The sequence below is a fragment of the Cajanus cajan genome, chromosome 2, assembly GCF_000230855.2.
Source record: "Cajanus cajan strain Asha chromosome 2, NIPB_CcT2T_4, whole genome shotgun sequence".
NCBI lineage: Eukaryota > Viridiplantae > Streptophyta > Magnoliopsida > Fabales > Fabaceae > Cajanus > Cajanus cajan.
In genome coordinates, this window is record NC_138518.1 from 62,107,685 (window position 1) to 62,122,515 (window position 14,831).

General features: G+C 32.1%; 1 protein-coding gene across 1 annotated transcript; it reads left to right on the top strand.

Moving 5' to 3' along the window:
• Positions 1–7,745: 7,745 nt before the first annotated feature.
• LOC114915142 (putative 2' cyclic ADP-D-ribose synthase BdTIR) lies at positions 7,746–11,771 on the top strand. Its single transcript, XM_029269381.2, has 2 exons — positions 7,746–10,284; positions 10,696–11,771. The coding sequence occupies exons 1-2, from the start codon at positions 9,836–9,838 to the stop codon at positions 10,793–10,795; spliced, it is 549 nt and encodes a 182-aa protein (XP_029125214.1). The 5' UTR covers positions 7,746–9,835; the 3' UTR covers positions 10,796–11,771.
• Positions 11,772–14,831: the final 3,060 nt, after the last annotated feature.

Genomic DNA, 14,831 nt, shown 5'->3' on the forward strand with positions numbered 1-14,831 from the left:
TAAAGGGGTATATCTAAGTTCTGCTCCTACTAACATTCGACTTAAATAGTAAATGACTCTCTCGATGCCATTTTCATCATCTTGCGCCAGCATGCCCGCAATAGTCGAATCATTAGCTGAAATGTACAACTTCATTTGCTTCCCTTCAGAGATTGGTGCAAGCACTGGAGGATGAGCCAAGTAATCTTTGATATCATCGAACGCTTTCTGGTGCTCTTCATCCCATCGAAATTCTTGCTCCTTTTTTAAGCGTACAAGAGGAGAAAATACTTTAGTTTTACCAGACAAGTTAGATATGAATCTTCGCAAAAAGTTTACTTTACCTAGGAGAGATTGAAGTTCCTTCTTGTTCGATGGAGGTTTAGTCTCCATGATAGCTTTCGTCTTATTTCGATTAACTTCAATTCATTTCTGGTGTATAACAAACCCCAGAAATTCTCCTGCTGAAACACCAAAAGCAAATTTTAGTGGATTCATTTTCAAACCATGTCTTCTCATTCTTTCAAAAGATAATTTTAAATGGCTTAGGTGATCCCCTTTTTGTTTCGACCCAACAATTATGTCATCAATATATACTTGTACAAACTTACCAATTAGATCATGGAATATTAAATTCATTGCCCTCTAATAAGTAGCACCAGCATTTTTGAGTCCAAATGGCATCATCACCCATTTATAGACGCCTAAGGCACCTGGACATCGAAAAGCAGTTTTCGACACATCGTTAGCTGCAATATAAATTTGGTTATACCCAGAATAACCATCAAACAAACTCATAATTTCATTACCTGCAGCGGCATCTATCATAGTTTCAGCAACGGGCATAGGGTACTCATCCTTGGGAGTTGCCATGTTGAGATCTCGAAAGTCAATACAAACTCTGAGTTTCCCGTTTTTCTTTATAACCAGAACTATATTCGAGATCCAGTCAGGGTATCTCGAAGTTCTGATGAACTTTGCCTTCAGCAATCTCTCAATTTCCCCCTTGATTTTCTCGATTACTTCAGGAGCAAATCTTCGAGGACTTTGCTTCACGGGTTTCTTTCCTGGGATCATGGGTAGCCTATGCTCCACCAATTCTCGATCTAGTCCTGGCATTTCCTCATAATCCCATGCAAAGCAATCTTTGTATTCATGCAACATTCGAATTACCTCCTCTTTCAGCTCCCCTTGCAAGAACTTGCTAATATAAGTGATTCGCTTATTCTCGACGGTTCCCAGATTAACCTCTTCGAGAGGATCTTGGGATTCTAACTTATGTTCTTCATTAGCGGCCCTTTCGAACCCCAAGGGTGAATCATCGAAAATACAGTCCAGTTTGAGTTCTAGTTCTTGCTCTTTACCTTCTTTTGTCTTCTCGACCTCTAGGTCTGTTTTTTCTTTTTGCTTTTCATTTTTATCTGAGACTTCTTGGTCCCTTTGATTTTCTGTTTTTTGTTTTTCTTCATTCTTCTTTTCGATTTCGAAGTCTTTTCCCTTCCTCTTTTGTTTTTCTTTCCTTATTGACTCGAAATCCGTCTCCTCTTTCTTTTTTTGTTTTTCTTTGGCCAAAATGGCCGTGCTAACCTCATTATCAAACTGATCTTTCTCGGTCAAGTTGGCCGTTTGATCGGCCACATAGGCCGCTATTCGAGCTAAGAAGCTCGAGTAAGGATCTTCTTCCTTCATTCATCCAGTGGAGCCGAATCCTTTTCGGCTCGAATCACAAATCCCTTTTTCACATCCCAGCAAAAGGTTTTCTTGATTCCTTCCTCTTCGTCCATCACCCCAGAATTGTAAGCATCGAAAGGCTTGGTCTTCGCAAAGGCTGTTACTTGCTGGTCAGCAAAATACATCCCAACCTCGTACGTTTTCTGATCGGCCTCGAGGACCTCTAACCCTTCATCATCATTCCAGAAGAAAATCTTCTGATGCACTGTCGAAGGAACGGCCCCTACTCCATGGATCCACTCTCGACCAAACAGAACATTGAAGTTTGCCTTAGAGGGCGTTACTATAAACATAGTAGTCCTCTTCACACTCCCAATCTGCACATCGAGCAGAATCATACCTTCAGGGTTTGAAGACTTGCCTGCATAATCAGAAATCATTATATTGTGAGGTTTCAGATCAGTCAAAGATTTCCCAAACCTCTTCAACATGGTTTTAAGCAGGATGTTCACAGCTGCACCCCCATCGACCAAGACCTTGTTCACTTCTTGCCCTTTGATCATCAAGGTCAGCAAGAGGGGCTTAAGGTGCCCTTTCATTTCCTCCGTGGGAGAATCGAACACAGCAGAATTGAACTTGGGGACAACCCTCGAGATCTGATTCACCCATATAACCTTGGACTCATAATTAGGGTCCTCAAAATAATCCTCTCGATGGATATCCTCTTGTTCATTCACGGCCTCCATGGCCCCAGCATACTCAGTTGGCAAAATGGACACTATTCCACAAATATCCTCTAGAGAATCCTCAAATCCGCTCTCGAAGCAGTCTGTGATCATATCTTCATCATCCTCTAGGAACTTCTGAGAGGATTCCCCTTTTTGGGGTACAGGAATCGAAAAACGATTTTCCTTAATACCTTCAAAAGTAGTTTTCCTCATCCTTTGCTGTCTCCTCCACTGAGTCTTAGTCAGGTTGTTGAAAGGTTGTCGAAAATCGCGCCCATACCCTCCGGTATTAACTCGACTAGGCCCTGTTATGGAGTTTGGCATCCTCCCGGGCACTCCTTGCATCGGGTGAGCAGTATGACTCATGACCTGTTTTCCTCGACCCATACCTCCCATCATCATTGGCCTAGGTGGTGCGTTCCATTTCCCCACAAGCACATTTGCGTTCGGCACGTAAGTATTGCCGAACCTCGAGGAATTATACATCTCCATTTTTCCCACTAGAGCATTGTATTGAGGCATATGAACTTGCCTCAGGGTCAATCCTGCCTTCGACCCTTCATATATTTTAGACCTTTCACGCAGCTTCTCAGCTTTATAGCTTTTCAGCATTTCCGACTCCTCGAAGGCCTTGGCAGCAGCCTTGTCAAAGACGGCACTACATCGAGGGCACAACATGACTTCCTTGTCTGCTTCTTTCTTCTTGGATAAGAACTTGACCAAACTATCTCCTTCCTTTGGGTAAATGGGTTCCTGCTCCTTGGCAAAATCCTCCATTAACTCTTCGAGTTTCTCATCAGAGATAGGCTCGATGTTTTCATCCTCTTCCACAGTAACATCCACCATGTTGACCCCCATAGAGACTGGTTCGGCATACCCAGTATGAGCAGCGAATGGGTCTGTGTCAACTTTCATGTCTTTTTCTTCGAATGCAAGACGACCATCAGTAATCGCCTTTTCGATCAAATCTCTGAAACGTACACAATTATTAGTCTAGTGGCCAAACATGTTATGGTATTTACAGAACTTCTTTCCTTTTCTTTGCTCAAATGGTGGAATCTTGTGATTTTCTGGAAGAATAATTTGCTTATCTTTTAATAAGATGTCAAATATTTTTTCTGCTTTGGTTATATCGAAACTGTATTTCTTATTCGAATTCCCTTCCATATTACCCCCTGATTTTAGCATTTGACACTGGTACGTAGGTCCGGGACGTAGTTCTGCTAAATTAATCTCAAAATCTTCACTCGAAGCTTCACAGTTAAAATCTTCACTAAAATCAGAATTTTCTAAATACACTACTTTCTCTTTTCGAACAAATTTGTCAAATTTTCTCAACCTTTCTTTTTCCCATTTAATTTGTTCGATCCTTCTCACCTTCTCAGCAAGTTGGGCCATGTCCCTCAATTGTTCATTTACTAATTTCTTGCGTATCGAAAAATCTAATCCTGTTGCTGCAATTCTAACTAATTCATGTTCAGGTATATTAGTATAGCATCGAGATTTCAATTGCCTGAACCTATTTAAATAGTCATCTAACGTTTCATTATTTTGTCTTTTAATGTTCATTAGATCGACTATACTAACCTTCGTTTCTTCTCTAAAGAAATGCTCATGGAAACTACCCTCTAACTGTACCCAAGTATGTATCGAATTAGGTGGCAAAGTGGTAAACCATGTAAAAGCATGCTTGGTTAATGAACTACGGAAATATTTCATTTTCAAATATTCATTATTTTCTAAATCCCCGCATTCAACCCCGTACCTAGCTATATGTTCCACTGTTGACTCAGTTAATTCTCCCACGAATTTCGAGAATTTTGGGACTTTCACTCCACGGGGTAGTTCTACCTGTGTGATATAATCAGGGAAGGCTGACACAAAATATGGACGTTCATTTCGACCTATATCGAATCCATGTCTATTGAGTATCCTCTCTACCATTTGGTCTAAGTCATCCTGTGGGTTTCTATTAGGTCGAACTACGTTCTGGTGAAAATTCTCATGCCCCCCAGGATTTTCCATCTCATTCAGATTTCCACTCATGGCTCTCGAAGGTGACCCCTCACCTAATTTATCTCCAATTTTATTTATCAATTCATATAGAGGAGTCATAATATTATGCATTTGTGTTGACAGCAAATTGACCATGTCATGATTACTGTGGTCCATTTGTTGTCGAAGAGCCATCATGGCTTGGTTACTAATACCCGTAGGTATATAACTCCCTGGTCGAATCAGCGAACCCTCCTGACTTGTCCCTACATGTTGATATGGGTCTTGCATGACAAAACCCAAACCATTTGGCCCAGGGTTGTATCCCTGTGGGGAAAAGTGTACTTGTGGGTTTGTCCCTAAAAAAGGTATAGGCATTTCTACGTGTACAGGTTGGGTATTACGCCAATTTTGTGGCATGCCCCAGGGGTATTCTCTAGTAACATTCACCAATTCTTGAGTGACACTATTTTGCCTAACATTGTTTTCGAGCAACACAGGAGGAGACGTTGCCCCCCTGGTCACATTGGTGGCACTATCAGGATTAGGGTTAGGTTGTTCTACATCTGCATTATTATGGTTTGCATTTTGGTTATTAGACGTAGACATAGTTCTCCCACTCCTTAATCTCATGCAATTTACACACCTAAAACTAGTCCAATTATGTTCTGAATTAAACGGGTCCCACCGGGCGTGCCAATTTGTTTACGGTGGAATTTGTTTTGTTTACGGTGGAATTTGTTTTAAGGATTCTTTTTACTCGGACTAGCACAATCAATGTTTCAATTTAGGTATGTTAACGTTTTTATGTATTTGGAACACAGTGCAAAGAACAGAGGCAGAGTGGAAACTTTCAAGAATTGCTTGTCTCTAAATATTCTCTAAGTATTATCAAGCAATAATGTTCATGTATGTAAATACTTAAATGCACAGAATGAACAACACGTATATTAGCAATGCAAATCATAGTTCATTTCGTACAATGGTCAAATTACATTACACATGAAAACATATTGATCAAAGTATATGAATACACTACGTGATTAAACGAAGAACAAGAAGACTATTCTACTTCTACACCTAAAAAGAGAAAAGAAAAGTGGCCGAGAGTCAGTCATACCCGAAAACGATCTTGTGCAAGAAAGCCATATGTGTGTGTAGGCAGAGAGTGCTTCAGAAGTTAATTCAAGTATGAGTTTTTCCGACCACTGTTACGGTCTGTAATCCTTGTATTTATAGAGCAATCAAGAGCGGTTAATTTTGTGCACGTACACCTCTAACTCATAACTGCTATCCACTATGCTTGCTACGTGGTCTTGAGTTATAACTTCCTTTAACCGTCCTCCCACGTTCATATTAACCTCTCGACCTACCTGTCCACACATATGTTAACTTCTCGATTTAGACGTTTGACCACCTTCATGTGACCATTGGTACTACACTTTTACTAGTTTTCGAGCACAACTCTTCCCGATCTCGAATATTTGCCACTGGAAGGTGTCCATCTTCATATCATTTTTTCGAGGAATCTACATGATTGTTTCGACTTGGTTGTAGTTTCTCGAGTAGGTCCAACACCAATATATATACATTGTTGTAATTTTAGCATAATCTCATCTTTCACAAATTGCTCCATTCATCCAACAAATACATGGAATTAAACATTTTTCATGTGGGCATATGCCCTAAACAAGATGCTTATATTTTGCATGTCCAATTGATCATGACCTTTGAAAAAACATTCACACCAAACGACCTTGATCATCAATCCAATTTATAGCTCTCGAAGACAAAGAGAAAAGCAAAGTGTTTTACAAACTCACCCTTTTTCAACACCCTGATATATATATATATAGAGAGAAATTTGTTTACTCTAAGAATAAGTTTACCTAGACTTATTTTCTTCAATAATTCATGTTTTACATCAAATTTTAACAACCCAACCATTAAATTTAAAGTTCTTAATGCATATATCAAGTTTGCAAAAAATAATTTTTAATGGGGTTGTAAACTATTTTATTTTAAAAAAACATTGAAAAATTCTTTAAAAGAGGGTCTTTAATCAAAGATAAGTGTGAAGGTCAGTTACTTAAAATGAAAATTTTAACACCTTACAATTTAGAACGTACATTAAAAATAGTACAAGATAAAAATCCTTTGAAATTTATCTTTTCAAATTTTAATTTAAAATTTTCTATAAAATAAAATAAAAATTATCAAATATCTCCCTATCTTTAAAATAAAATAAAGCTTAAATATATTTTTGGTCTCTTAAATTTTAAGTAAATTTAGTTTTAGTCCCTCAAATTTAAAATTGATATTTTTAGTTCATGTAATTTAAAAAAAATCTTATTTTATCCTTTATACTCAAATTTTGTTAAAAATTTTGTCAAATGTTATTGTATAAAATTTAGTTACCGATATTCCTATTAATGAAAATATCACGTTAGACCCTACTAATAGTACATAACTATCTTAATATGTCACTTTCAAATATATTATTGATAATCAGATCGATTAAAATAAATTTTTTGAAATTTACAAGACTAAAAATAAAAATTTTAAATTTGAGGGATAAAAATAAATTTATCCTAAATTTGAGGAACTAAAAACATATTCAAGTCATAAAATAATAATAAATTAAATAAAAATAAATTTTTTTTGGAGTGAAATAAGTATTTATAAAATTATAGAATTTTGCAGAATTAATTAGAGGTATTGTTTTCGATAAGCATCGTGGAATACTAACATATTTCTTACATGTAATTGACTCTTGAACCTATCTTTGATTTCAAAGTCATTTTTAAAGGAATTTTTTAATGCTCTTTTCTTAAAATAAAAAATTGGTGATAATTCCATTGAAAATTAATTTTTGCATTGCGATTGTAGTGACACTAGTTGCAACACATAAAATAAAATAAAAATAAATAAATATCTTCTTGTCTTTAATAATAATAATAATTGAAAATAATTAATATATATATATATATATATATATATATATATATATATATATATATATATATATATATATATATACATTGGAAGAAGTCAAGTTTTTATCATGTTTCTGATTTTAAGTAGTTTTAATTAATCATTATAGATAGTTTAAATCGACTCTATGAATATATATAAATATATTACTAGCTTTCAGCTGTTAGATATCAAAATTTCTTAACTCTCTATCAACCTTCTCTTACGTTCTCGTGCTTTCCTTTCTTAATTATGAATTCTAACAATCGGACTGTTTCAACAGCCACGTACGTAATATTCAATTCCTTCCTATATTTAGAATGGTCAATTTTTGAACTAAGATATCAAATAAGACACTCAGCTTCACCCGCCCGGACTAATTTTAGGTTTGGGATCGTTGAGACCTATTCCAATTCGATGGCAATTCATCACAATTCACAAATGAAGATGGAGAGTTTTGTCTTGAATTTTCATAATTTTTCAACACATTAGAATATCATGAAGAAAATAAGGAAAACAATAAGTAAGCAAAGTCTGAAAAATATTAGATGGTGCATGTGTTACCACGAGACTGGAGCATGATTTACACAACATGTACAAATGACAAATTAATTAAAGTTGGATTGTTACATTTTTTTATGCTCCGGAACTCCTTGCTTGAAGATGTCTTTTGTCTTGACTACCTGTTGAACTCAATTTTCTTTAATAAAATTTACGAGTTATATTATCACAATATTTTTATAACATTGTTTTTTCTCTATATTTATCTTATTTTATATCTTATCCCACATTTTCTCTCTTTTGTACTTTCTTTTCAACTCTTCTTTAATTTGTATAAAATATTGTGAAAATGTTATTGATATAGATGTATCTTTTTTCAATTTATTAAGCCTGTGAAGAAATAGTGATAACAATTGAGTTTGATTTGTATATAAATATATATTAGAATTTGAATGTAGACTTAATTCAATCTCAGCATATACTTTGTATATGAAGGATTGAACAAGCTAAGAAATTTGAAGGATTCAACATTTAAGTATATATGATCAAATGATAAGTGGTTAAATTAACAAGTCTCATAAAATGATGGTAAAATAGGTCACAATCTATGAGTGGACCTGTCAATTGACTAAAAGTTAGGAATTAAATGTAGATATTTTAGCTTATTAATTTGTTTGTATTATCTTACTTAATATATTCTGTTGAGTTGAAACTAATTATTTTGTCAGTCTATCGAATTAAATATTTTTTTTAATTTATTATGTATGTCCTTTTTAATTGTCATGATATAGTTTTATTATTAAATCACTATTATAATTTATGTTGTAATTATTAAGAACTATTATAATTTTGTGGATGAAATATTATTAATAGTCGTCTTGATTGAAAAAGAATCATTTTTAGTAATTTATGATTTATTATTTTTATGTTGTGGTCTTAAATTTGAAGAAAAAATTTATTTCATGAGTCCTTTGATTAATTTTGTTAATTATCATAAAAAAAATTATCAATTTAAATTAATAGTAAAATTAAAAAATATATTTTCTAATTTGAGTGGATAAACAAAGTTTTTTGTTTACTTTCAACAAGTGGATCAACAGGTTAAGCTTCATTCTTTCTTTAACGAGTTGGTGACAAAATGAACTAAAATTAAATGAGTTGGTCTATTTTATCACCTCTACCGAGATATTTTGATATTGTCTTAACGTGTATGATCCATTAAAGATTGGCTTTATATATATTTATATATATAGATATTATTTTAATTATATTAATGGATAAAACTTATATATAATATTAAAGTTATTGTTGTCTTATAAGATTAAAATATTATTTTCATAATGTTGAATAAATATCAACATATGTTACTAAAATAAAATTCTAAAATTTGAACTAACCGAATTTAGTTATTGTATATAATCAAATTTTGCCCCGTTAATAATACGAGGTCTAATATTCAAACCCAAGTATAATTAACATAGTTTTATAGGGGGAAAAGGAAGCAACCCTCTAAATTTCCCGCAAAAGGTAAGGCAAAATCACTGCACAATGACCTTGTCAGCGAATCTGCGTTAACGGATTCCCCACATAAAATAAAGTGACCAACTTATGTACCAACGTGTTTGAAGGACAAGCACTGTTCCAAACATGTATTATGGGCAGTCAAATTTTTCAAACACTTTTACTGTTTTTCGTTCAAATACCCTTCTATTTTCTCGAGTCCAGACCTTAACATGGACTACCCCATTGAAATTCAAACCCCAAGTTTATGATACTGGTCTTTAATCAAACCCCGTAACCACAACTTTTCTCATGTATATATATATATATACACACACCCACACATCATGATCATCATTAACTCCCCTTAATATTGCTCTATCAACCACCCACAAAGACAAATTCAATTCAATTCATAGTACGTAGGTTAGGGAACATATATACAGTAGAACCAAACAAAAACATATTTCTTTGTCGAATCAGGAGCCATGCAACGTTTGCCAGCCACGTTGTGCCGCAAAATCGCTCGTCCTGCGTGCGACGTGTTCATAAACCACCGCGGGATCGACACGAAGAGGAACATCGCGGGGTTGCTCTACGATCGTTTGACGAAGGTGCGAGTGAAGTCGTTTTTGGACAGCATGAACATGAAACCTGGGGACAGGTTGTTCGATCATATTGACAGGGCCATTCTCGGGTGCAAAGTGGGCGTGGCCGTGTTCTCGCCACGCTATTGTGACTCTTATTTTTGTCTCCACGAGCTCGCTCTTCTCATGGAGTCAAAGAAGAGGGTCGTTCCCATCTTCTACGACGTCAAGCCTTCGCAGCTTGTGGTCAAGGACAACGGAACTTGCCCTGCTAAGGAGCTTCAGAGATTCAGTTTGGCTCTCGAGGAAGCCAAATACACTGTGGGATTGACCTTTGATCCTTTGAAAGGGTATGTATTACGTACTACACTTTGAAATACAAAAAAAAATTGCTAACTTCATAAGTAAATATTAATTACTTTAAAATGAATACGTGGTTGATTGGAGTAAAACTGAACTCATTCTTCGTAAATAAGGTTTTAAGTTCTAAGTTTCTTGTAAAATATAATTGAAAAAGAAGATATGATTAGTTATTAATTTTGAAAATATTTTGTAATATAATAACACTTTATGGAAGAAAAAAAATTAAAAACAACAAATTAAAAGTACTAATAGTCAATGGAAGAGTCATCGTAGAAGTATTGAAAATTTGGCTTTACATTGAGCAAAACAATTCTCTTTCCTCTTTCATTTCTTCAGTTGTTTGATTAATTAATGCAATGGGAGTTTTGGTTTTAATTTTGATTTTGATGGGTTTTCAGTGACTGGTCGGAGATTCTAAGAGATGCTTCAGATGCAGTGATCGTGAACTTGATGGAGGTAGAGGAGGAGGAGTGTAAGCGCATGAAGAGGAAACTGTGACTACTGATCACTAGACTCGATCGACATTGCAATATTAATAATTAAGTTCGTTTAATTTTTTTTCCCTCGGCATGTATATGCTATCAAATGAGACGCATATACTCCCTAGCTCTAACATCAACCATTTTTTTTTGCCATAAATTAATCAGCCTAATTAATTGGTTAATTAGGTCCCAACAATTTGCATTACCATGTGATTTTTTTATTTTAAATTTTTTGACCCATATGCAGTGTATAACTGAGTTAGAGGCTCCAACATAATTTATGTTTTTCAGAGACCTTTGATTGTATCATCTGCATTCAATCCCTAATTAATTTGGGATTATATGGGATATATATGTAACAATTTCAAGCTTCAATTCAATAAATTGTAGTTTGTTTACACTCTCCTAGGTGAATAGTATAACTATTTGTTTGATTTACTGACTACTTATACGCACCGCACCAATGATACAATATACAATAACAACTAAGATTATTTATTCATTATGTAACAAGCAATATTTAAATTGTATAATATATGTGTGTTTCATTAAAAAAAATGTTAGCATTGATATGAAAATATATATAAAAAAAACAAATCAATTTAAACACATTATTATGAAAGATTGGTCTAAATTGTTCATTTGATATATATGTATGATTTCTTATAAATATCTGGTTCTAAAGTTCCAGAATTTTATATTGATTCCTCCTTCTATCTCTTTTATAAGAATTTATCTAGAATATCTTTTTGAAAAACTTTTTTTTAATCTAGAATATCTTATTCATTCATTATGTGCCATTTATATAAAATCAATAAATAATAGAATAAGTACGTACATTAATATTTATGGGATTTAATCTTGCGTTATATGTATGGCTAATAAAATTAAACCAAAATATATTTTGATGAAATAAACTGAAAGAATAAAAGCTAATAAAAATATTTACCCATTTGGAAACATTTCTTTTTATCACATTATTTATAATTTGACTTAATCACTTATACACTGCCAGTATAAAGTTTTTTTACACTGACAACCAATCAGATCTTCTAGTAGTGTCATGTCATTTACTTATTTAATCAAATTAAAATAAAAAAAACACTATTAAAAAATTAAATATGATTGGTTGTCAATATAAAATTTTTTTACACTAACAATGTATAGGTGATTAACTCATATAATTTATCTATTATTGGTTCAACGTTTATAGAAAACAAAATTATATATGTAGGTCTCTCTTCTTAGTTAACGAATTTCACTTCTTAGTTAATTATATAAGTAGGTCTTCAATGTTGAAATCTTAAAAATACTCATATATTTTCAATGCGAAGACCCTAAAAATGCAAATCATACCATAGAGAAGGTTGAACAAATTTTCAAAAGTTTATGTTTGTCAGTATTTGTAGTATTTAATACCGTCCACTCACAGCAAGGAATTATTAACTTCCTCTACATTAATTAGAATTAGAATCAATGGTAGGAAGTTTACGCTGCAAATTCTGGGATATTTCTTAAAGATCATTACAAATGCAAAGTGGGTTTTTATATTAATTATTGGATGATGAGTGATCTAAACGTAGCAGAAAACGCGCAAATGGACAAATTAGGCTCATTCGCATGTCTTCTCTAAATCAACAACCATATCTATCTCAAGTGATATCGATTGATTTGTTCCAAAAAGAAAAGGTGATATCGATTGATTAATAATGCTTAAGTATTTAATTGTTTGTTATTCAACAAGTATAATGAATTTGATTTATGCTACTCGACGTTGGAATGGAAATTCACATAGAATGTATAACTGGTGCTGATAAAAAAATTTAGAAAGTACAACTAACTGGTTGTAATTACTAATTTAGTAGCGTAACTAAAGGTTAATTATTTCAAAAGATCCCTTTATTTAATATTTTAGTTAAAGACTGATTTAAACAAATAACTTATTTAATATTTTTTATGTAATAAAATATTATGATATAAGTACTTAAAATTTAATAAGTTATTACATTTAAATATACATATTAATAAATATTTGTATAATTTTAAAATATTTGGATGTATCGTTATTTAAGCATTTATAGCATGTTATCTCATTTTAAAAATAAAAAAATATTACAAATTAAATTTTAACTGAAAACAAAATAAAAATATAAAAAATAACCAAATAATTTTTAAAAATGAAATTATATACATCACAATAATATTAAAAATGAAAAAAATTACTAGTAACCATTCACCTAATTTTAATTTATTAAAAAAATAGTTATTAATAAATAAGATAAATAAATTATATAAAGAATCATGATTAAAAATCAAGAACCATAAATTTAAAAATTTTAAATATTAATTATATATTTTTAAAATTACAATTAAAAAAATTATTTTATATCAACAATAATATTATTTTAAATTTTCTAATTTAGAGAAAAAATAAAGTTAATGAATTTTTTTTATGTGAATTTTATGGGGAAGAAATACAAAAAAAAAAAATAAAACAAAGAAGAACAAAATTTTTTAGAGTAATAAAAAAAACTATATAACTAATTTTTAGTGAAAGAATGAAAATTAAAAAAAATTATTATCTAGTTAACAAAATTTGAACTTGAGTATTTTTCAATAAATTTTTATATAATTAATTACATAATAAACTATATTGAACTTGAACAGTATATTAAAATAAGTTCAAAATATTTTATAAATTATTTCTAAAATATTTTATAAATTTATTCAAACATTCTCATAAATACTTATAAAATAAAATAAATAAAAATAAATTATTCATGAACTTTTTCAAACACTGTCTATAAATATGAGAAAAAATAAATTTAAAACTTATAACTTCGACGCACATGTAGCCTTCAAAATAGACTATTGAAAAGCTGAGGGAAACTTAGAAATGAGATCAATACAAACTTATGTTTTTATATAATTAAAATAGAGATAATATGTATATGTACATAAAGTAAAATAAATAAACCTTTTTTCGCGTCAATAATACAATCATAAACCCTAAAATTTGTAAATTAATTAATGTTCTGTAGTGCATGAGATTTTAATGCTATACATCCATACGCCATGCAATTTTATTAGTATCCAGAACATTTAAAGTAATTTATTAAATATTTTAATTAATTTTAAAATTATTCAATAAATATTGAGTTTTAAGCTTACTAATTGCAGGTAAAACATGATGCTTTCATTGTAAATATATATTTATAATTTTCTAAAAAACATCAAATTTTGCGATGCTAATTTCACTCGGAGAGAAACATGCATTCCATTATGATTTATAGTTAAAAATTGGATTGTCGAAAAATTTAAATAATATATAATTTTTATTTTCACCCTCACTCCATCCCAAGAAAAAAAAAACTGTCTTATTTTAATCCTTATTTTAAACTAAATCTTCTTTTTGTTTAAATAACTTATTTTGACAGAGTTAAAAAAAATTATTACAGAAGTTATCAACTTTATGTTATAATATATATACTTACATTTGCACACAAATAAACACACTTTCAAAATCAATTTCCACACACTTTTCTCTTCTTCCTTCTCCCTCCTCTCCACATTTGCATTATCAATTATCAAACATAGCATAAAGCTTCATTGTTGTCACTGCTTTTGCTCAAGCTTACAACACCAATGCTCTATACTGTTTGTACTATTAGTACTGCTATGTTGAGCTCGAGCTCAGCATCACAGCGTGGAACGATCTCAGACACACGCTAGGCGATGTCAGTCCGACATCCAAATAGATCATAACTGATCTCAGGCCCAAAGCCCAATGAAACTTTAATTCACACTAAGGTACGTGCATTACTTATACATCCATAAACATTAACTTTAACATCGGAGTCTTTTTTGCAGGTATCACCACCGTCTTGAAACAGCAAGCGTGTCTAGTAAGGGAGGCTCGCCGATTTTACCCAGCAGATCATCCCCTACGACTGATTCCCGATAAGAAGATTGTTGAAGCACCAAACACGTGTCATTGTTGTCCTCAATCAACACCTTTTACTATCAGATAGATGAATAAATAGAAACATTTT

Coding starts and splice junctions, on each gene's coding strand:
- LOC114915142 (XM_029269381.2), top strand. CDS start 9,836: ATGCAACGTTTGCCAGCCACGTTGTGCCGCAAAATCGCTCGTCCTGCG. Junction 10,285..10,695: donor ACCTTTGATCCTTTGAAAGG/GTATGTATTACG, acceptor ATGGGTTTTCAG/TGACTGGTCGGAGATTCTAA.